Consider the following 25,221-nt stretch of genomic DNA (forward strand, 5'->3'; position numbering starts at 1 on the left):
TTTTTATAAACAGCCAGCTGTAAAGGGTCAAAGGTCAAACTGAAAATAATAAGTGAAGACTAACTTCTAAACTGGAAGTGGTGCTGGTAAAACATTAAAACTTTGAAATCCAAAAATTGCATGGCTTAATGGGTCATCATCAACAGATGAGTTTTTTACTTGTAAATCATCTGTATAGAACCAACTACACTGTTTATTTATTTAAAAAGGTCACCAGAGCAACAGATAAGGTGCGTATTTGTGTATTTATTCAATTAATTTTATAAAATACGCAATTGATTTTTTAAGAATGCGTATCAAAACCCATAAAAAAAAATAAAATACGCAATTAACTTAAAAACCCGTGCGTATTGTCATTTTCATCACCGCAAAATTAATCTGTCGTACGCTCCTAGTTTTGGACAAATTATATCGATATGCATGCTATCTGAATAATCAATATTCCCGAATCAATGCTCACTAATCAACGGTCTCCGGTCTTCGACGGTCACGGTCTCCAAAGACCGACTAAGTCATATCAATAAAGCATGACACCGTCGATTTGTCTACTCAGGTCGACAGTCTTTACAGACGGGCAGAGACCGTTGATTTTGCGGAGACCGTTAATAAGTAGGCCCCACCTGTATCAAAGCAATATGGCGTCGTACAAAAGGGAAAATGATTTGAAACATAACAATCGTAAAATAATCAAAAATCAGTCAGAAAAACGAACTTGTTAAAAAATATTATGAAATATAACATGAGCATTTTATGATATAAAAAATAAACAATTATGAAAAGTTCTAAGTAAATTGTTAATCCTATTTTCTTTTTAAAACAGTTTAAATTTTATTGATATTGAAACCATAAAATTCATATCTTCATAATTGAATACCCAATTGATATTGAAATCATAGGGTATCGAGTTTTGGAATACCCAATTAAATGGAGCCAATACCCAATTACAAAGGAAATGATGGAGTAATACCCAATTCACTTTTAAAGCTTATCTGTTGCTCTGGTCACTGAACATTTAAGAATTGATTTAACAGGTTGGTAAATATTTCAAGTCAGTAATAGTAACCATCAAGCAGATTTCCCTACCAAACTCATTTGCACTTTAAATGTCTTAAATTGCTTAATATTCAAATAAAATATGGATGTACCCAGCAAACTTTATTACGTAAATATTTTGAGCAAAAACATTTAACTTTTAACATGTATAGCACCTAGGATACGGCATTATCAACCTGTTTTCTATTATCAGAGATGACTTATACAACAACAATATTAACATGTGATTACAATTTGTACCTGTTGATCTTGCCTATGTGACTTCCAGTGTCTCTGTATCGTTTTAGCTGAACGATTTTCCTGGAAGTCTCGAATCTTCTGTCGTCTTGCAACGGACACGCTACTCTCCAGTGACGGTCTTCTCTTAGCACTCACAGGGCGTTTTTCTGATCTTCCACTGTCTGGACGGTCAGGGCGCCCTCTGGGTGTCCGATCTCTTGCAGTAGGTGGTCGGTCATCAGAACGTGCACTAGTTGGCCTCTGACCTCGTGTACTGGTTGTTCGAGCACTTGGCGGTCTACTGTAGAGTATACAAATACATTTGGTTTTAAAAAAACAGGTCCTGATCATTCATGAAAATGTTCTTCAAGAGAGAATAGGTGTTTAGAAATGGAGAGGAGTTCAAATAAATAGAGAAAATAAGAATCCCTGAAGAAAGCCCAACACAACAAATTAAAAACGTTGCAGGCTCGGTTTGATTGAGCATGTTTATGGACGGTACTGTCAAGTGCAAACTACCACCCACGCCCCCTAGCACCGGCTTAAGCAGAATTCAACATTTAAACATGAAATGGTAAAATTTTGAATTTAGAAACATCTGCAGATGTGTTCATACGGCAGTTATCATGGAACCTTAAATGTGAAGGTTCAAAACCCATGAATATAATTATTTGATACGACCTTGATGCTTTCCTAGCGAAAACATAAAAGATCTTATATTTACTGTATGTACTATAAAACAACATAAACAAAATTTACATACTATGAAAACTGATGTGTCATAGTTTTAACAAACACAACTATCTATTTTCTTATTCTTATCCTAGACTGACTCTTTAACTTATTTACTAAAAATATTTAAGTTTATCACTTTAATAACACATCATCATACTTCTGTATTGATAAGAACTTTGCTTCTTTTTCTTCTCATGAATACTAGTAGTTAGAACATTTTTTGAAAACAAGAGCACCCCATGCAGTGTAAAGTATTATCTGTTAATCTGACAATAACAAAAAACCTCAGTTAAAAAGGGGCATAACTCCAAATATATAGCTTTCGGTTTAATTCCCCTTGTCTTACAACTGAACCTTGACAAGATAAGCAAGTATACCAAGTGTTGATATAAATTATACTTAAATTTGTACTTAAATGTATAAATAATGGGCTTCAATAAAGTTTTTGCATTATGCCATTTATGACAATGCTAGCTAGAATTTTTTAAAATGAAGCTGAGCATTATAAATACCTTGATCTGGACCCTTTTTCTGTTCTTTCGTCCATTCTATAATCATAGTCTGCCGTTCCTGAACCTACCATTTTCCTACAATAATAGAAACATCAATATTTGGTTATGTCATACTATTTAAGCTTAACTTACACTTTTCTGTATACACAAAACAAAATTCTGAAAAAAGTGGGATTATATTCAATTTCTCCTAAGTCTTGCTTTTCAAGGACTTATACATTATAAATGCTAAAATGGGGTTATATGATTTGTTTGTTTTGGGTTTTACATCACATCGACACAGTATAGGTCATATTGCGACGTTCCAGCTTTACTGGTAGAGGAAGACCTCAGGTGCTCTTCCGTGCTTTATTTCAGGCACGAACGGGCACCTGAGTAGAACCACCGACGTTCCATAAACTAGCTGGATAGCTTCCTCACATGAAAGAATCCAAAGTCCCTGTTGGGAATCAAACCCACAGCGGTGAGGGGCAAGTGGTTTGAAGTCAACGACCTTAACCACTCGGCCACAGACGCCCCTAGGTGTTATATGAGGGAAAGGATTTGACCTAAGTAAGAATCTTATTAACAATCCCATGGATTTCACCAATTCAAAAAATATCTTAACTTTAAATACCACATATTAGGTAATCACATAATAGGTCCTGTGACACACATAATCAGTTGAAATAATGGAATTGAGTTACTATTTATAGAAACAAGCAAAGTCAATATAATTAAGTATCAGTACATACTCCATTTCCTCACAACGTTTCTTCCATCTATTTTTTTCTGCAGTAAGCTGTTTAATTTTGTCATTTTTCTTCTCTAACAGTTCCAGTAACTCTGACTCACGTTTGTCAAGCTGGTCTAATCTGTCTTCGAGACTTCCATCCAATGCAATTTTACCTGTTATAATACATTGTGACATAAAATATATTACACAGGTGTTCATTTCGTTATACCTATATTTGAGCCGCGTCACTACAAAACCAACATTGTGCGTTTGCGACCAGCATGGATCCAGACCAGCCTGCACATCCGCGCAGTCTGATCAGGATCAATGCTGTTTGCTTACAAACTCTATTACAAGAAGAGAAACTGATAGCTAACAGCATGGATCCTGATCAGACTGCGTGGATGCACAGGCTGGTCTGGATCCATGCTGGTCGCAAACGCACTATGTTGGTTTTGTCATGGCGCGGCTCATTTAATAAGTCTACAAAGATGGTATAAAAAGAACATTATAAATGGTAAGGACTGTCATGTTTCTGGGAAGTGATTTATGTTTGTCTTATAAGCAAATAAATAAAAACCAAAATTTAAGATTCTTTTATCACATGATATTATATAGCCAGGTGAATGCCAGAAAAAAATTAAAAAACAGCAAAAAATTACATCACATCAATGCATTAATGCATATTTTTTGATGAATGGTAAAAAAACTGATGCTGAAACAACTAATGGTGCTTGTTTTTTTACAGTAAAACTTGTGTGTTTAAGCCAATCTCCCTCCCCCACTTACCATCCCTCCCTCACCCAAAATGAAATACACAACAAAATATCAAACACAACCACTGTTTGTAAATGCTAGCTAGTACCCAGTCTGTATTGTAATTTCTATTTTATAAAACCAGAATTACCTTATATGGCCATGTTCAAAGTGTCAAACTGTTACTGTCAGTAAACATACTATTTTTTTTCTTTTTGCCTTTTCCAACAGAGTAATTAGTAATTAGTAATTGAAATAAAAATAAATTACTTCATACAATAATTTAGAACTGATCTCGAGGCTATGTAAATGTTTGTATGAACAAATATCATTTTTATCACTTAAGGCCCATCATGCCCAAGAATTAGTTTGACATTTATTTCTCAATTTTTTTTCATTTTTTGTGACCTGTTAGAAATTAAAATATAACTGAATTCAATCATGTTTTTGCTTCTGTTGCTTTTTCGGAAATACCAGTAAGTACAATTAAATTGATTTATCATTTTGTACGGAAATCAAAATACTACTTTGTTTACATTTTGCTACATTTAACATTCAGCACTACTTTCTTCAGGGGAATAGCATCTTTTATGCTTTAAAACAATTATTTTAACATTATAAAACTCAGTGTGTACCCATTCTTAAAGGCATAAAAATTTTCTTGTTTTTGAACCATAACGTGCCTTTAAACATTAATGAAATAAGTATCATAACATGTGCTGAAGGATTCACATGTTCACATAGTTAACACTGAAATAAAAGTCTTCTAATTTATGTAAACTTACACTAACAGTTCCCCAAGTACAGTACATAGCCTTTAGCCTTTATTAATAAAGGAATTGATAATTCAGTATAAAAGGTGCTAGTGTTTCCATGGTATCTTCATCGGAAAATAACTGATGCCATTTTTTCATTTGCTGATTATAATTTTGCAGTTTTTTTTTCAACATGTTTTTTTATTTGCTTTGCAGTTTTTTGCTTTTTTATGATAGTTTTCAATCAAACATTTATAACCCTTAACATGCATAATTTTTAAAATGGACTTTACTAGTTTTCAGTTTTGGAACTTTTATTATCCATTTATCAAGTTAATCAGCCAAAAGTAAGGATTTAACTAAACTACAGTGTTGCAGCAGTACCTCTAGACGGTTTGAAAAAAAATAGATCACAAATAGAAAAACTATCGATTTTTTCAGCGATTCTTACATTTTTATGCTCCCCGAAAAAATTTCGGGGGAGCATATAGTCGCCGCCTTGTCCGTCCGTCCGTCCGTCTTTCCGTCCGTCCGTCCGTCCCCTTTTCTTGTCCAGGACATAACTTTGAAACAACAAGAGGTATCAACATGAAACTTTGTAGGTAGATAGATCTCATTGAGTAGAAGTGCAGTGCACAAGAACCGTAACTCTGCCTTGCCTAATTTTTGAATTATCCCCCTTTGTTTATTTTACACTTTGAACTTTGTCCAGGACATAACTCTAAAAGTATAAGAGGTATCAACATGAAACTTTGTAGGTAGATAGATCTCATTGAGTAGGTGTGCAGTGCACAAGAACTGTAACTCTGCCTTGCCTAATTTTTGAATTATCCCCCTTTGTTTATTTTACACTTTGAAATTTGTCCGGGACATAACTCTAAAAGTATAAGAGGTATCAACATGAAACTTTGTAGGTAGATAGTTCTCATTGAGTAGGTATGCAGTGCACAAGAACCGTAACTCTGCCTTGTCTAATTTTTGAATTATCCCCCTTGTTTATTTTACACTTTGAACTTTGTCCGGGACATAACTCTAAAAGTATAAGAGGTATCAACATGAAACTTTGTAGGTATATAGATCTCATTGAGTAGGTGTGCAGTGAACAAGAACCTTAACTCTGCCTTGCCTAATTTTTGAATTACCCCCCTTTGTTTATTTTTTACACTTTGAACTTTGTCCAGAACATATTTCTTAATGTATAAGAGATATCAACATGAAACTTTGTAGGTAGATAGATCTCATTGAGTAAGTTTGCAGTGCACAAGAACTGTAACACTGTCTTGCCTTCTTTTGTAGTTATTGCCCTTTGTTCATTTTGACACTTTGAACTTTGTCTGGGACATTATTCTAAAATTATAAGAGATATCAACATGGAACTTTGTAGATAGATAGGTCTCATTGGGTGGAAGTGCAGTGCTTAAGAATCATTACTCTGCCTTGCCTTATTTTGAAGTAATTGCCCTTTGTTTATTTTTACTTTTTGACTTTTGTCCTGGACATTACTTTAAAACTATTAGAGATATCAACATGAAACTTTGTAGGTAGCTAGATATAATTGGATAGAACTGCAACGCTTCAAGAACCTAAACAAAGCCTGGTGTAATTTTGGAGTTATTGCCCTTTGTTCATTTTTTTTATACTTTCCTGTGTCCAGAACCTTCTCGGGGAGCATCACCCGGTTCAACCGGTTCTTGTTCATTCATAATTGTATATAAATCTGTGTGATGAGATGAAATAGCTGATTTTAACATTGAACCATTCAAGTCCCTTGTCCGGTATATACTGCAATACAATATTTAGTATGGTGCTTCAACAATTTTTGGGTCTCTGACTCCAACAGTATAGAACCAAGTCAGACTTCATGATGCAGGCCGGCCAGGCTCTATGCTGGTGGCAAAGGCTAAACACATTTGGTTATATAACAATAACTTGGTAATGTAACAATAATAAATAGTGAACAATATCATACCTTGAACATGGTTTGCCTTGCTTTCATATGATATAATAGAAGAACCATCCATATGTCTCTCTGATTTCTCTAATCTCTGTTTCAAATTAAATACAATTAATAAACCTCTGAACCAAATATTATACAATTAATTAATCTCTGTTTCAAATAAAATACAATTAATTAATTTCTGTTTCAAATAAAATACAATTAATTAATCTCTGTTTTAAATAAAATACAATTAATTAATTTCTGTTTCAAATAACATGCAATTAATTAATTTATGTTTCAAATAAAATACAATTAATTAATCTCACAACCAAATATTATACAATTCCTTAAAAATCTCTGAACCATTAAAATACAATTAATTAATAGGAGAAGCAAATACATGTATAAAACTTGTATATAATGGACAAGGCTCTAGCTCGTCTTAAACAAATTTTGCCGCTATAAATGAGTCCAATAATATCAGTATTGTAATAAACATTTTTTTTAGACCACTAAAATTTTTATATTTTGAGCCAGTATACATATACATGTAGTTATGTTTTTTCTCATATCAAGGTTCTTTTTATTATTATTAATTATGAGAATTTTTGTATTTCCTGTACAGATCCATATTATATGTGTAATTTATTGTATATTGCTGTATTTATATTCATGAAAAGTTCTGTATTTATTTGACATAGTTTTTATTCCCATGTTATCATCACGTTCTGTTTAGCGTATAGTTAAACGGACGTTGCGTCATTTGTTATTTTATAATGTTAATTTTCTCTGAAGAAGACTAAAAGTCGAAAGCTTAAGAAAAGCGTTTGTTTTTATTGAACTGATTATATATTTTGACGGAAATTTGTTATTTTATGTACAATTAGGATTTTATGCTGAAAATGAAGCTAAGTTAGCTAGACTAAATTCAATTGTGATTTCATGGGAGATCACAAGATGCAAACCTTGGAAGTTCATTGGCTACATTTTACAAGGTGTGAAACAAAATTCAATATTTTCTTAACTAAATACACCTTGTAAAACAATTAATCTATCACTATACCAATCATAACACAATTATTTCATATTTATGTCAAAAATAATGAAACAAAAATAATGAAATAGAAAAGTCTCAAACTAAATACTGTATGAGTGGTTAAGTTTGAGACTGCGAAAATATTAGTGAATTTCAAGAATTGACAAACATCACTAAAATTTCCTCTAGCATAATATCAACCAACCTGTCATTAAATTTTACCCTTGCACAGTTCGCTTATATTTCCTCACATGAAATGTCTGGAAGTTTTAATTTGCTAACTCTTCAACACAGGGAAATATCCACTTATACAGTATAATGAAATTGAATAATTTTTGTACCAAATGAATTGTATAAAACTATCAATATATCATTGTACCGAAATTGATATCACATAAACATTACCTTTTCTAATTGAGTGACACACTGCAACAGTTCCTTCCTGCCCATATCCTCATAATCTTCTAAAAATAGAAACAAGAAAAACTTTAAACATCTGGTGAAACAACATGGAACATCTTTAAAGGCCCACAACATTTTCCAGAAAACATTTCTTCTAAAAAAATGTCTATTCTAAATTAGTGACTAAGATATTACAAAAAATGGAAATGGCAATTCAAAAAATTAATATCCAAGGGAATTTTATTTAAAAAAATATATATAATCTTAGCATAATATTTTCTGGTATTTTTCCTTCTTCATTTTTTTTCTTTTTTTTTTGAGTTATTTGTTTCTTTTCATTACATGGAATAAATATAGCCTAGCTTTGCTGATATAAGAATATTGGCCTCCTAGCATGCACCTCATATGTGTTTTATCATCTGAGAAGGCCAATAATAAATAAATCTTTTTTACACATTAAAAAATTAAGGGATCTAATATTGATTTTAAACTATTGGTACTTCGAAATTTTTTAAACCACATACACTCATAATTATACTTTGTTTTGGATTTGAATTAAATCCTCACTGTTTATGTCATAATTTCAGTGATTTACTAGCTTTTAAAGGAAAAAGACCACAGATGCCCGTTCTTGCATTATCTAAAACATAAGTTGACAGCCGAAATATTCCAACCTGCACCAGAGTTACAAACATTTAATGCTTTAAAAGATTTAGTGCTATGTGACGTTAAATCTTTGACATTCATGTCACATTTTCTAGTTTTAGAGGAAATGCCATTTATGTATGGCTTTTATTATTTGCAAAGGTGTTAATGCCAACTTCAGATACTCAATATGTTAGCATTTAGAAAATATGAGCTGCATCATGACAAAACCAACATAGTGCGTTTGCGACCAGAATGAGTCAAGACCAGTCTGCGCATCTGCACAGTTTGATCAGGATCCAAGCTGTTCGCTATCAGTTTCTCAACTTGTAATAGAGTTGGTAAGCGAACAGCATGGATCCTGATCACACTGACCAATTTATATAAGTATTTACGCTTAAAAGGGACAAAACTCCTAATTAATATTGTACTCAGGATATGTCCCTTGCCATACAAATGTGCATTGTCATAATAATCAATATTTTAAGTGTCACATTGATATTGTTCATAGTTTTTTTTTATTATTTTACTTACTTAGCAATTTTGTTCTTATTTGAAAATCGGAAAAAAATCACTTCTAGAATTAAGGCCCTTTGTGTAACATCTGTATTTGTCATGATTAGAAAGTATAAGTTTTTTTGTTGATACCTTTTAAATGTTGGAATCGCAGGGTATATTAAAGGTTTAGCACAACAACAACCACCATTATAAATAACTGAACTATTTCTTTGCAACAGAAGAGCTAAGTATGCATTTATATACCTTTTTATAATTCTATGAAACATAGAGTTAATTTGAGAAACTCAACATAAACAGAATTAACATCTTTTAGAAAAAAAAACAATCCTTAAAGATTCAAAATGATACTAAAAGCTAATAAATTTTCACAATTACAGGTATGTAAATAACTTAATTATTATTCAGTTTTTGGAACACAATTAACTATGGCAATGAACAAACTGTAAAATAGGGTAAAGGATTGTAAGGGATTGTTTTCAAAGCAATGGTAAACAAAAGATCAAAAGCAATCCTTAAACAAGCAAATGTATAAATAATCAAAATTATTTCCGCTGCCATTTTGATGCTTTCATAACAATAATTTACCAGGCAAATCTTTCTATTAACAAAATAAATGGCAGTGATGAAAATGCTCATTACTATATGTATCAGAACACGATTCCTGTTACTGAAATTATTTATCTGAGCATGATTAAATTTCAGATTAATTCTCTACATCTCATGAGCAAAAACAATATTAAATGGAAAATAAATTAATAAACAAAGCATAATGTATGAAAAAAGCTTATGAAAAGTAAAAATATATATATATATTTATATATAAAAGTTATACAAGTTACAATAAAAATTCATGATTTTTTTTTTGCATTTTTATAAATATTAATATATATAAGAATAAAAAAAAAACAGTATATGTACAGTCGACTCCACTTACAACGAACTCGCTTATAACGAATTATCGTTAATAGCGAATTAAATCTGTCATCCCCTGCCGATTCCTTCTTTATTTTATATTAAATCACATCGCTTAATACGTACTCGCTTATAACGAATTTTCGGCTATAACGAACCATTTTTTCAAGCCCTAAATGACGGAAAACATGTAAATTTTCTCGGTTATAACAAACTTTTATAATTGAAATATCGGGATGCGCTCGATTAGGATCAGTACAAGTACATGTTCTTCTTCATGAATGACGCTATCCGATAATTATACAATCGAAAGATTGCAAAGGTTAGTTATGGCTTCAGGGAATAAAGATTTTAATAAAATGTTCTCACAACATAATTTGTTACGGAAAATTTGTATTTCGCACCCTCAATTGATTACTGTAAATACCCGATAATTACCAAATATTCGATTGTTTTTGTTTGCAATATTAACCAAACAATAATAAACAAATAGCAATAGCAATACTTTATAGACAAGTACTACATGAATAAATACATGTACCATGTACATTATATATTGTAAAATAAAATGCCCCGCATTAAATAACCATTCAATAACTGCTGCAGTAAAATACCGGTTAAGCCGGTAACCAGTGAAAAGAATGGCTTTTGTCACGCAAATTTCCCCATCCAAACAAGTCAGCAAGTTGTTGTTACTTCGCTTTTAGCGAACTTCGGATATAACGAACTATATTTTAATGTCCCATTGAGTTCGTTATAACCACTCGACTGTATCTATATCTAGCAAATATACATAGTTTCATTGATATTATTATCACAATTTATTTAGTCTATTCTCTCCAAGTCATTGCCTCTATCATTGAATAATAGCAATTTAATTTTTACCTTGCGTAAGTTGTAAGTGATTAGACATTGCCACCAATATACAGCCTAGCCAGCCTGTACCGTACCAGGCTCTATACTGTTGGCTGACTAACTTTAATGAGCCGCGTCACGACAAAACCAACATAATGGGTTTGCGACCAGCATGGATGCAGACCAGCCTGCGCATCAGCGCAGTCTGATCAGGATCCATGCTGTTCGCTTACCAACCCTATTACAAGTAGAGAAACTGATAGCGAACAGCATGGATCCTGATCAGACTGCTCAGATGCGCAGGCTGGTCTGGATCCATGCTGGTAGCAAACGCACTATGTTGGTTTTGTCGTGACGCGGCTCAAATTTTCATTTTGATATACCTAAAATTGATAATGGTCATTTCCAAAAATGAAAGCTGGACTAGACCATTTCAGAAGTTCAGGACGTTAAGGGCTTAAAAAAAGATTAATACTAGTATTATAGTTAGCTGACCTCAACAACTTCTGTTAAATAATAAAGCTGACCGCAACAACTTCTGTTATTAAAAGTACATTTAAAAGTAAAAACAAAGATATACACTGTAACTTGAAAATAACAAAATTTATAATATTATGTTATATGTAACATGCCATATTATTATATCATGTATTATATTTAGATATATCATGAATGGTTATATGACCAAAAAACATTAAATAGATATATCATGAATGGTTGGTTATATGACAAAAAATCATCAAATATAGCCTGAATATTATTGCTGAAACCAACACCTTGCCAAACATGCAATATACCACAGATATTACACGGTGTAAGTGTGTGATAACTAACTTTTTAGTCCTGGTATCGTATAATTCTTCCTCGGGCTGTTTGTTTTACCTGTACAGATAAGTATTGCTATAAATAATACTCATAATGTATCAAACTAAATAGACGTTATACGGAATTCGGCAAAGTGGGTTTTTTCCTCAGCTAAACTGTAGGTACAAACTAACTTTTACCGTTATAGCTTCATGGTGCACTACCGGTCACAATAGATTAGTCAACCTGTTTCGCTTATATTTTCGAAGCTGTTACTGTAAAAGTTTGTTTGTACCTACATTATTTGCTAGGAAAACCCCCAAATATTCTTAATTCTGGAGAAAAACAGTATTGCCTAATACATGTATAAAAAAAATTAATTATATTTCTTAAGTCTAATTTTATGTTTAATTTTTGCTTGATTGTTACAAAAGCCTGAAAAAAGTTGAACTTTTTTAGACTCCCTGTCCTGATACAAACCAGATCTAAATGTTATATAAGGAAATAAGGTTAGATCATGCCTCAAACAACAATTTCCATTGATAATGTTTTATAAAAATATTTGACAGTTTCTGTCAACATATGAGCCACGTCATGACAAAACCAACATAGTGCGTTTGCGACCAGCATGGATCCAGACCAGCCTGGGCATATGTGCAGTCTGATCAGGATCCATGCTGTTCGCTTACCAACCCTATTACAAGTACAGAAACTGATAGCGAACAGCATGGATCCTGATCAGACTGCACGGTTGCGCAGGCTGGTCTGGATCTATGCTGGTCGCAAATGCACTATGTTGGTTTTGTCGTGACGCGGCTCAATTATCTGTTTTGCATGTCATACTTCCAATATTTGTAGTACATAACCCTTTGATAATTATCTTCATTATTCTTTTGATAACATTATATCAGTCCGAAAAACATGTTTTATAATTGAGCATGAATAAAGATGTTTTAACTAAACTGGTCACATAAAACTAATGTCCATAAAACTTCAGCCTAAAAAACAAATGCTCAATAACTTAAAAAAGATTGTAAACAGCTGGCAAAAAGTGCAAAAAATAATTTGATAAACAAGAGTTGTCTGTAGGACATCATGCTCGAAAATTCTCAATGTTTAATAGTAAAACAAGAGCCTGGATAATGTAAGAGTTAACAAAGAGAATGCTTTCATTTACAAAAATACTATGTTAATATCTAATAATAATTATCGATGTCGAGAAATATTTGACATTTAAGGTAGCATTCTTGATAATTAATTAAAAAAAATACAATTATTATTCCTTTGTTTTAAAATATCATTCTTAACAACACGTTTATGGCATTTAAGATAGCCTTCTTGATAATTTCAATTTATAGTTTCTTACGAACGAAAATGAAATCTTCAATCCCATCTATATAGTAATATCACGTTCTCAAAAGACTTGTTAACAACTTACTATTTTGGGGTCTACCTCCTGTGTTCTCGAGAGCGTTTTTGAGATCGTCCTTCAAACTTCGGTTCTCCGATTGTAAATGTTCATTAGTTTTATTCAGTCTTAAAATAGTTTCATTTAATGCCTTGACCTTAACACTCCCTTCACGACCTGTGGGCCTGAAATGAAATTTTATCTTTAAGAATAGACAAAAGGATGGGTGAAATAAGGAAAATGAAAGACCAATTTCATGATGCTCTCATACTTTTATGTTGCTTGTTTTTTTAGACTGAAGTTATGTCAAAATCTGTAAATATCATCAAAATAAAATCTGTATGTGGGAAAACTGGAGACAGTACATCATCATACTATTTTACTGTTTGACCAATATATATAGGAGAAAAACTACTTATTTTATGAGAGCTTGTTAGTATTTTAAGAGAGCACTTTTCTTTAAAGACCATTATTTTCTATTTCCAATAATTGATTTTTAATGCAAGGTTTTAATGGTGCATGACTTAGAAATTTTTTGTTCGTTTCTGTTGGCATAGGAATATTAAAATTTTCGAAAATATAGAAATTAATAAAATTCAAAAAGTAAATGAAAATATATCAGTGAAAGAATAAAATATAAATCAATGACTGTGCAACAAGGACAATATTGACAAATCTTTGAAGTCATGACTTCCAAAAACACAAACAAGAGCGATCAGTGATCACATGTGTCGCCTCATGATGGCCAATTTCATGTTGGGACAAGTTTTGTGACAGACAGACAGACAGACGGACAGTGCACAACTAGACTTGATACTGATCATTCCTGTAAAGGTTGGATAAAATTGCACCAGTAGTTTTAAACAAAGGGCAATAACTCGGCCAAAAATCATTCAACCGGAAAACCCGTGCAATATGTGCAACGACTTGAGCTACAGATCAATCCTGTAAAGTTTCAATGAAATTGCATTAGTGGTATAAGAGAAGTAGTCCGGGCAAACTTTAAAAATAAAAATTATTAAAGGGCCATAACTCTGACAAAAATCATTGAACCAGAAAATGCTGACAATATGCACAACTAGACTTGGTACTGATCATTCCTGTAAAGTTTGGATGAAATTGCACAAGTAGCTTATGAGGAGTAGTCCGGACAAGTTTTGTGACGGACAGACAGACAGACGACGGAGAAGTGATCCCTATATGTCGCCACTACTCTGTAGAGGCGACACAAAAAATTGATTCCAAAATATGGTAATGAACACTGCCATCTGAATTCCATGGAAAAACAACAGTCAAGCATATCTTATATATTTGATAGAAATGAATCAGGGGCATTTAAAATAGGAAATATGGTAAACAGCTTATTTACCTGTCAGTTTTATTCATCCCTGTATCTTTCGAGTGTTGTAACCGTATTATCTCATTATAAAACACCTCCATTTGTTGTTTCATCTCGTCAACCTTTGTGGTCTTTAAATCACTTTGCAGTTTTCTATAAAATATACATCACTATTAACATATGACAGATCATTTCAGTATGTCTAGTTAAAGTTTCTTTCAAACACGAAGCTGACATGTTATAACAGTTTCTTTCCAACACTGGTTAAAACATTGTAGCTGTTTTGAATTATTGTGGAATTTGCAAGCCCTATGCATTTTGTACTTCTCTAATTTCAAAGTCTTTTAGTGAGTTACAGGTAAGTTTCTAAAATAAAACAGCTCACTTGACTTATTCTTAACCAACGGCATAGCTTAATCTTTTGGCAGCTTTAAAGCAACAATTTCTTACAAAAATAATTTTAACACAAAAGTCCATTTGAATTAATTAAGTTTATGAATTAAGATTGAAAATATTCATATCTTATATTTTCCTAATAAATTCCGTAGCATGATATAGAAATAAGATACCCTTCAAAAGTTTGACTTTCACATACAAATATTTACATTTGAAGAACCACCATTCCCAGAAACTAGCCAAACAGCTTCTTTACATCAATGAACAAAGTCCAAGTATCTGTTTAAACTTCACGTTAAACACCTGACATTTTACCCTGGCCACCATTAAGTTGTATTAATGGATTAACCACATGATGTAACATCGAAATTCAAATGAAAAATATTGACTGTTACTTAGAAAATCTAACGTCATTTTTTCTCTTTATGCTTTTATTTTAACTTTTCACACCTATGTTTGTTGTAGTTTATCAAAAAATTATCAAAAGTATACAAAATAATGAAAAATAAATTCAAAAGTTAAAAAAAATATATTTAAACAAAATATTGTTAAGAAATGTGTGGTGGCAGAGACTCTGTACAGATACAGGGGAGACCACTGCTTAGGAGATTGTTTATTATAGGGCTGGGAATTATATTCGAATATTAGAAACACTACCGAATATTCGAACATCGTAAAACGAATATGAATATTCGAAAAAAAAAGAATGTTTTTTTTTTGTTATTATTTTCAAATTTTAATTAAGATCGTAAATTTAACCATTGACCTTTACTTGACCAGGTGTTCACACGTTTGTATGACGCGTGTCAACGATTATCGCCAATTAACTGTGAAAACTTTGGGGTCTAGTTGATCAAAAGGACACCCGTTTCACAGTTTGCAATTTTAAATACCTGTTTAACAGATTATAATGTAATTCTTACTGATTTTAATTATCTTATTTATTGTTTCCTGTGCAATAATCTTTCCGATTAATCAATAATTGTCTTAAATTTTGTGAAGACGAAAAAATCGACACGCATTAATCTTTGCTTGGTCAGTGTCTATATTCCGTAAGAATATATTTATCCCGTAGAAATTAGACTCCATGTGATATTTACTGCGTTATTACTAAATTTATCTGAAGAATATTTTAAACCTTAACTAAAATTATACATAAATAATTTTTTTTATTTAATTCAAGTTAAATTCCAATATAAATTATGTGGTTTTGGGCCAAGATGCTACGTTGATTAATATTACTGTCAACCAAGTCACGCGAGTTACTTCCCGTTAGTAAGACAAATGATCAGCAGTCGGATTATCTGAACAGAAGGCAATCAAATTATGAATTTATTTCAAAAGTAAACATTAACAACAAAACTTTAACGTAGTAATAAAGATATTTTTAATCGTCGATTATAACAAGCATATTAAAGTAGTATAGTATTCGACTCAATCAATTTCGGATACGTATACGTCAAAGAGAAATATTTGAACAAATGTTGTAAAAACGAATATTGGAATATATTCGAATATGGAAAACGAATATTCGAACATCAAATTCCTTATTCGTTCCCAGCCCTAGTTTATTATCATCACAAGGCCTGAAAGAGTTTCCTTACATGTACGCTGTTTCCTTGTCCCTCATCTGTGTTTCAAGTTTCAGGATTTTCTGTTTTAGACTGTGTATAACTGAACCGGAATCCGGTCTTTTGTCGGCTAATGTCCTTCGCAGCTCTTCGCTCTGAAGATTTATAAATGTCATCAAAGTAAAAAAACAACAACAAAAAAACAAATTTTTTTCTTCTAGTAAACAACTTGACCTTTTAATGTCCTGCACAGCTCTTCACTCTGAAGATTTATACATGTCATCAAAGTAAAACAAAGGAGAAAAAAAGCATTCTCTTCAAGTAAACAACTTGACCTTTTAACTCAAAATCCATTAATGTCCTTCACAGCTATTCACTCTGAGATTTATTAATGGGCAAATAATTAATAACACAGTCAATTCAAGTAAAATAGTTGATCTTGGCTGTATATATCTTGGCTGAATTAACTATTGCATAGAAAAAAAATGTCAATTTAATTTTACAAACTTTTTTTCTTAAAATTAGAATGCCCCTCCCCCCATCCCAATTTTTTTTCTTAAAAATTAACTTATGTACAAGTCAGCCTTTTTTTTATTCAAAGGCCAGTTACAGTCTAACTTGCCCATGCGACCACGTGTATTAAGCGACTTTTGTCTTAAACGACCACTTTAAATTCCCCCGATCATTTTCTCTCTATATCTTTAATGTATTAAGCGACTTTTGTTCAACGCGACCAGCGACCGCTAATTAGTCACCTAATTGAGATAAATCTTTTCATTAAACGACCACTTTAACCTGTCAAGTAACTGTGTTTTTAGAGAACCCCACCTCCTAATGTCTCAAGTGTCAACAATCAAAACACAACAAATAAACGTGCGAAAAACTCTATTTCCCAAACCGTTTTAGCGTATGCAAATGAAGTTAAGTTTACGCGTGACGTGTATTATCCAATAATATGGGATAAACAATGCAACGCTTCGCCCCTACTGAGATGGTGTATACGCTTCGCTTGTTGACATTTAGACTGCAATGAATTGACCTTGAACTTGATCAGGAATTAAATTAATTGTAACAATTCCATGTAGTTTGTTTATTTCAAATGAAAAAATGCACAACAGAAAATATCTTCACTAATAGGGTTTTCGTGTTGAAATCAAGGACAAACAACGGCGAAGTTAAAATATTCTGGAAAAAGGTCAAACATGTACGTAATGGATGTCAATAAATATCAGAAAATTATTTTTTACATTTGCATTCATTTAGATTATCGAAGCGTACTTATTATTCAACATGTATATAAAAACGAAGTTGAAAAACATTCTCATCGCATAAGAAAGATGTCATTTATAAATTTTGACTTTAATATCATGCTGACTGTCTTAAGAGACCGTTTCATTAAGCGACCATTTTGGGTGTTTCCCTTGCGGGGTCGCTTTATACACGTTTGACTGTACATGTAATATGAAAACAAACTTTATGAATTTATATAACAGAGCAAGATTGTTTGAAATTGTTACTCTTAAACTTGAAAACCTTAAACACTCTGTCCTAGATGTAAGTGTTTCAATATTTTAATATTTACCTTTTGTGGGTTCAGTAAAGAATCTATCTCCTTTTCTTTCTTCAGATTATCTTCTTCTAGTCTACGTATTTTAGCCTTCATGTTATTGGCATCTTGATTTAATGCCCCAACTTGTTTCTTGTACTCAAGAATCTGTTCATAATATTCCTCCTGAGATTTGTAGGCCGGTGTCCCTGGTGATGCTTTACCTGTTTCAAATGAGTCAAGCATTTAATTCATGCAGAATTAATAATGAATAACTGGCAAGTAAAAGAAACAATGCAGCAAGGAAAACAAGAGCTGTCGGTAGGACAGGCAACGTGACTATTCTTATTTGCTTGATAGTCAAAAGAAGACTTGATAATGTAAAATTTTTTCTGATGTTAATTAACAAAAGTAAAATTTTTCTTAAAAATCAATGTATTACAGTTATAGGCGTTGGAGAGAGTCCTATTATGCTCTTCAAAGAAGAGTATAAAATTTCAACTGGGGGGAAAGAAGAAAGAAAGGACAAACTAGGGACTATAATTATGCTCCCTGGATTGTTAAGGATGCATTAAAATATATTAGTGTAAAAAAGAAAAACATAAGTTGAAATTATATTTTGTTTGTTTGTTTGTTTGTTTCATTTTACGCCTTTTCCAACAGTATTTCAGTCATATAGGCGGGTAGTTTCCTAACCATCGTTCCTGGAGAGTTACACCAGTACTAGACTACCTTCCTCCGTGCTAAACTACCAAAGCATCTCCCGGGGATCGAACCCACGCCAGATGAGGTAACTCATCGACTCTAAACCCTCGACCACGGAGGCGGTTAAGTTTAGTGTTGCCAGTACTTACATTTCAAGAAAATCAATTAAACTCTTGACTAGTGGAAGAAGATTATGAGAATACAATCATGATATAAACTTTTCATATGAAATTAGTCACATACAAATTCAAAATGCTAACTTACTCATGGGATCATTTGCCTTATGTTGTCTCTCTGTTCCGGCCATCTGTCTCAGGTATGCCGGTGTACTCAGGTACGGCATGTCTTTATCTCTTGGTCGCTTACCACTAAATGTGTTCATTCCGGTGCTTTCTGTCGTGAAACCTGTCAGATAAAATACAAGAACATCATGAATCAGACAAAAGACAATAGTCATCTTTTTATCATGAAAGAAAGTGCCTTACAGAAACAAAGATAATTGTTACCGCATTTCCAAATATTATGACCAAAAGCCAGGCACTTGTACAATATTGATGAGACTGGCAAGCCTCTTTGTATTCTATGTAAAAGGTATTATACTGAATGAAATGTTATGAATTTACACAAATCTTCAACAAAAAAAGTGTCTTAACTCAAACTCACAGGACAAATTTGTATCTATTTTGTTAAATTTAATAATGTTCTTTTCTGTAAATGTATCCACAGTCATTTCATAAACAAAAGTACAACAAACTGTTTTCACAAACCTTTTGTACATAATTAAAAAAAAAATCGTCACAAAAAGCTAAAGTCAAAACTATTCGCACTGCTTCATTATATAAAGGCTTATGTCAAAACTATTAACACAGCTGTATTATAATCCAATATTCTTTTATTGTATTAATGAAAATGTAATGTAAAGATGAGACAAAAAAAAAACACACAAAAAACAAAACAAAAACTGATCTGGAAATTGTCTAACCTGTTCCAGTCTTCCTAAGAGTATCAATCCAATATTCACTGACTGTTTTGTGACGAGGGCTTGTAGGGTGTCTGTTTGAAGCTAATCCAACTGTAATAATAGTAAGCATCCTTTCTCATTTAAAACACTTAATGTACTGTGAATGTAAATCATATTAGAAGTTTTAAAGATTCTATATTGTACTCAGAACTATTACTGCATTAGATACATCTTCATCTCAAAATAATTTTTACAATGAATTCATAAGTAGCATCAAGTTCAGAAAAAAAAATCTGGTAAATAATCCCTTAAGGCTTAGCCTGTGAGTGGCCACTGAAACTTTCTTTGTACCAGTGACTATGTAGACCAAGATCAGCCGGCATATACCAGTACATGTCATTCTTATCATGGTCTGCACTGTTCGCTATTCAGTCAGTACATATTTTGTAATTTTCTCTAAAAATGATGAATGTTTTAGTTATATTAGATTAAAAAATTGAATAAGTTTGTGAAAGATATTTAACATCTTACAGCTTAAATATAGGATTCAATGGTCATATCCTGTTAGTTAAAGTTAAAATCTCACAGACTTTAAAAAATATGAGCTGCCCCATGTCAAAACCAACATAGTGCGTTTGCAGCCAGCATGGATCCAGACCAGTCTGCGCATCCTCGCAGTCTGATCAGGATCCATGCTGTTCGCTTACAAACCCTATAGCAAGTAGAGAAACTGATAGGGAACAGCATGGATCCTGATCAGACTGCACGGATGCGCAGGCTGGTCTGGATCCATGCTGGTCGCAAACTCATTATGTTGGTTTTGTCATGGCGCAGCTCATATGTCTTTGGAATACAATGATAAGTGTAATGAGATAAGAAATACTCAGCAGTAAAAAAAACCTGAATGAAAGAGTGAAAACATGCATATAATGTTAAAAGATCAACTAAAATTCAAACAAATTCTAGGCAGGTTGTAAGTCCCCTTTTTAACCTTTTTACTGCAGGAAGCTATAAAATCTACCCATGCAAACAGTGCAAACCAATATCAGTGTAATCTAATAATAGTCTGCACTGTTCTTTATTCAGTGATTACAGATTTTGAAATTTTCCCTAAAAATGATAAATGGTCTTGTCTATATTGAAAGCTGATTTAGTTTATATAAGATATTTTAAGAGCAGGGTATTGGTTAAATTGGTACTCTTTATTATACATGTACTTACAGGTGTTCAATTACATTTGTAATTTGTGTTTAAAATGAGAAAAATGTGAACAATTTGATAAGTGTTTCTAAAAGTGGAAATATATTCTGATCCAGCAGTGTTTTCAGACAACAAAATATGCCATTTTTAATTTCATCTGGCAATTTCTGTTCTTCTTTTTTCTGTCTATATACAAACGTATATCATACTTCAACAAAACACATGTGAAGATTGACAGCCAAAGAAAATAAAATCAACAGTCACAGAAAATAAAATATTTTAAAATAATCAACTTAAACTGTGAAACTAACTTATACTGTAAAATACCTTTTCCATTTTTCATTAATCTCTTCCTTTTGTAAGCTTTACCATACAAAAGACCTTACATAGAATTTCCTGTTTTACAGAAGTAGCAATAACAGGTCCGTGTCACATCATATCTGATGTGAGAGCGATGTTTCATCGATCACGAGCTTGGTGGTCATTGTAAAATATGCAAAGATTTTGAAATGAGCTTATAAACATAAAAATCATGAAATGATTATAAAGTTTTATGCAAAGATTAAAATTGTCTGCAGACAGAAAAGATGTCCACAATCTATGATCACAGCAAATGGAAAACAAATTAAATATTTCTAGGTCAACATTTAATATAAATATTCTGTATAAGCTCAGTATACTGTATTTATGGCAATATAGCCCTTTGAAAAAAAACAACAAAACAAAAACCATAGTTGCATGAGATGCATAGAGCATCTTACAAGAGGTGTCATTCTGTCGCAAAATCGGCATGGGTATGTGATAAAATATTTTATCACATGACCGTGCTGTTTTTTAAGACTCCCGAAAAACGATATTGCACAGCTGTGTCTATTTCATTTACCACAAGATATCATTAAATAAAATAGAGTAAAAAACTGCAACAACATTGTTTGACCTGTCATTTTTTACATGACTCCATCCACTGACATTACATTGGGTTGGTGATGTCCCCAACATTTTGTATCAACTGTGTGTAATATGTAAACATACACATATGTTCTACCTCACAAACTATTGCCTGTCTCATCTAATTATTACTTAATTTTGTTTTTACCTGTAAGTCTCTGTTTAACTGCATTCATCCACAGGTCATGACCTGTGCGGGCTGCTGGGGCACTCTGTGGGCGCTTCTTCTTTTTACCAGGGGTGACTATATATAAGAAAATCACAAGTTAGCTCTGTTTGTTTACATTTTTATCTTATCAAAAAATGGAGCAGATTTAGCAATGAATCATTCCTTAATGTTAAAACTTCAAATGAGCCGCGTCATGACGAAACCAACATAGTGCGTTTGCGACCAGCATGGATCCAGACCAGCCTGCGCATCCGTCTGATCAGGATCCATGCTGTTTGCTATCAGTTTCTCTACTTGTAATAGGCTTGGTAAGCGAACAGAATGGATCCTGATCAGACTGCACAGATGCGCAGGCTGGTCTGGATCCATGCTGGTCGCAAACGCACTATGTTGGCTTTGTCATGACGAGGCTCAAATTATCTCACATACTGCTGAAAGAAATATACAGGTATAATTCATGTATTTATTGGAAGGTATCTTTGTTTCACATATTTATAAATACTATAAATAGTCATAATTTTTTTAGCCTATTGACAGTCTAACAATATACATCTATCATAATTAAATAAATATTCATATTTCACTACTTCTAGTGAAAGATACAATGTATATGCCAAAACTTGGCAAATGTGGGTTATGCAAAAACTTATGCAGGTGTTCAAAAATGACAAATGTGGGTTATTTTCCAACTTATGCAGGTGTTCAAAAATGACAAATGTGGGGTTTTCCTATCCTATCCAGGTGTACAAAAAAAACTTCAACAATTATAACTTGGTAAATATATCAATCATAAGTCCAACATGTTGATCACTCTACAGTATTGTGAATGGTAGTGTAAAAATGAAGCTATAGACGCTTTTCATATACATTGTAACAAGTATTACCTCCCCTGGCTGTCATTTAGGGATCATTCCCTATATATTTTATGCTTAAGATAAAATATAAGTCTTCCACAATTCCATCAGCTGCTGATATTGCTTATGTCATATTTTGTCAATTATATTAACATAGAATATGGGTGGGAAAAATTGAGTTCTGGATAACTTCTAAATTTATAAAGACCCAATAAGGGTTAAGAAGAAAAACCTCATTTTAACAAACTGGATTACTAGCTGTTTTAAAAATACATAACAAATATGGAGACTATGGAAGATGAGTGAATTTATAATAAAATATTGATTTATTAAATATGTTTAGATTGATCATCAATGCACAATAAAAACCCCTACCTGGTCTTCTTGGAGTTCTTTTTTTGGCACTTCCTGATACTGAAAAAAAACAACATGTCTTTGAATAACTATGACAACAGTTAAAATCAATGCAACATTTTGAGGGCAAATACAATTTTTTTTATACAAAAATGATACCAAACATGAGAAAGAGGGCATACTAACACTAATATGTTTGAGGATATTACATTTTAGGGGAAAATCTCCAATAATTTTGATGCACGCTTTAAATATCAATTACTCTAACCAGAATATGAAATATCTTCCATTTCAGTAAGTTCTGAATGGCAGGTCTAACCAATCCATGTATGAAAATAATTCCATCAACAGTTTCACATTTAACTAGAACATCTGACATTAGGTAATAACAATGCAATAAAATTCAGAATAAATGTAATAGTATTGGGTGATAAAATGATAATTGTCTGCCTGATAATCAATAAAATTGACAGCAAATTATCTGTAATTACTCACATCAAGAGTTGAAGATAGACTGACAACTAAATATAATCAAGATCAAGGCCATTAATTTCATTAAATATTCATGAAGCTTTACAGTCTGGAACCTTGCGTGTTGAATAAAAGATCATGTTTATCACAGTTCTTGAAATAATCACAAACAGCATGCAATTCTGCACAACACATTCAAGCATGATATAGTTTTGATTCAATGATTCCAATTCAAATATTGTGTTCAAATTCTAAAATGATGAATAATTACTTCAGTAGTTTATGAATAATTACTTCTGTAGTTTATGAATAATGACTTCTGTAGTTTATGAATAACAAGCAATTATCATAGTATTGCAAGCAATCCATAAGTCCCCTACCGGTAAGAGCCCAAGCAACATTCTGAAGGGCCATTGGCCATTCACTTATGTTTCTATTTTAAGTAAATTTGTTGAAAAAGTTCTTTAAAAGTGATCACAGTGAACAGACAGAGAGACGGACTGAAGGACAGTCTAAAGTTATTTTTTAAACATCTCTGTTATCAAAATATAACATTTTAAAAGCAAAATTTAAAAAAAAAGGAGATAACGATGTCATACATGATGTGAGTGTAACAAAGAACAATTAGTAATGAAGGTATGCATATTGAATATTTATTTTGAAATTGAAGTAAATGAAAGTTAAAAGAACAAATAGGAAAAATTAAAAGTTTAAGGAGGAGATAATTCTGGAAATATGGATGCTAGATTTATAAACCTTGTCATATTATAATGATGTGGGAGTTTGAAGAAAATTCTATCATGATTGAAGAAGTTGGAGTAAAAATTACCAATTTCTCAAAAAAAAGTCTAAGTTCAAAAGGGGCATAATTCTGGAAATAGTCTTGCTAGAGTATTGAACACTCACAAATGTTGAGTGATAATAAGAAACATTTATATGAAGTTTGAAGTAGATACATTCAGAAAAAAAGAAGTTTTTAAAAAAAAACAATGTTTTTTTTTCATGAAAATTTTAAGTTCAAGGGAGGTAATTCTGATAAAGTTTGTGCTAGAGTTGTAAACTTTGTCACATATGATGTGGTTGATGACTAGCAACTTATTTTTAAAGTTTGAAGAAAATACCTTAAGAAATAAAGAACTTATAGTGAAAAAACTTAAAAACTAGAATCAGAAATCTTGAAATTCAGTCTATTTGTTGCCATAGCAACCAGAATTTTCAACACAGGAAGGTAAGAAAAGGATGTGCATAATTTCCATACTGCCATCTACCCATATGTCAAGTTTCATAAAAATATTTTCAATACTTTTTGCGTTATCACTGGATCCAGGTTATGTGTAAAATCTGCCATATTTTCAGTCTATTTGTTGCCATAGCAACCAGAATTTTCAGCATAGGAAAAAAAGAAAAAGATGTGCATAATCTCCATACTGCCATCTATCCAT

General features: G+C 32.2%; 1 protein-coding gene across 3 annotated transcripts in view; it reads right to left on the minus strand.

Moving 5' to 3' along the window:
• Positions 1 to 1,293: 1,293 nt before the first annotated feature.
• Positions 1,294 to 25,221, minus strand: part of LOC132749173 (IQ domain-containing protein E-like) — a gene marked incomplete at its 3' end in the record, with an annotated part of 29,474 nt that continues 5,546 nt past the window's right edge. For 2 of the 3 annotated variants that reach the window (XM_060738878.1, XM_060738881.1), the window contains 14 exon segments: positions 1,294 to 1,573; positions 2,520 to 2,594; positions 3,254 to 3,407; positions 6,715 to 6,790; positions 8,126 to 8,184; positions 11,888 to 11,935; positions 13,296 to 13,450; positions 14,635 to 14,757; positions 16,605 to 16,726; positions 18,154 to 18,341; positions 19,087 to 19,227; positions 19,805 to 19,894; positions 22,080 to 22,175; positions 23,330 to 23,368. In XM_060738878.1, the coding sequence (XP_060594861.1) occupies positions 1,294 to 1,573; positions 2,520 to 2,594; positions 3,254 to 3,407; positions 6,715 to 6,790; positions 8,126 to 8,184; positions 11,888 to 11,935; positions 13,296 to 13,450; positions 14,635 to 14,757; positions 16,605 to 16,726; positions 18,154 to 18,341; positions 19,087 to 19,227; positions 19,805 to 19,894; positions 22,080 to 22,175; positions 23,330 to 23,368 (1,646 nt within the window). 3 annotated transcript variants of the gene reach the window in all.

The sequence above is a fragment of the Ruditapes philippinarum genome, unplaced genomic scaffold, assembly GCF_026571515.1.
Source record: "Ruditapes philippinarum isolate M1 unplaced genomic scaffold, ASM2657151v2 ctg4583_1_1_1_1, whole genome shotgun sequence".
Lineage (NCBI taxonomy): Eukaryota > Metazoa > Mollusca > Bivalvia > Venerida > Veneridae > Ruditapes > Ruditapes philippinarum.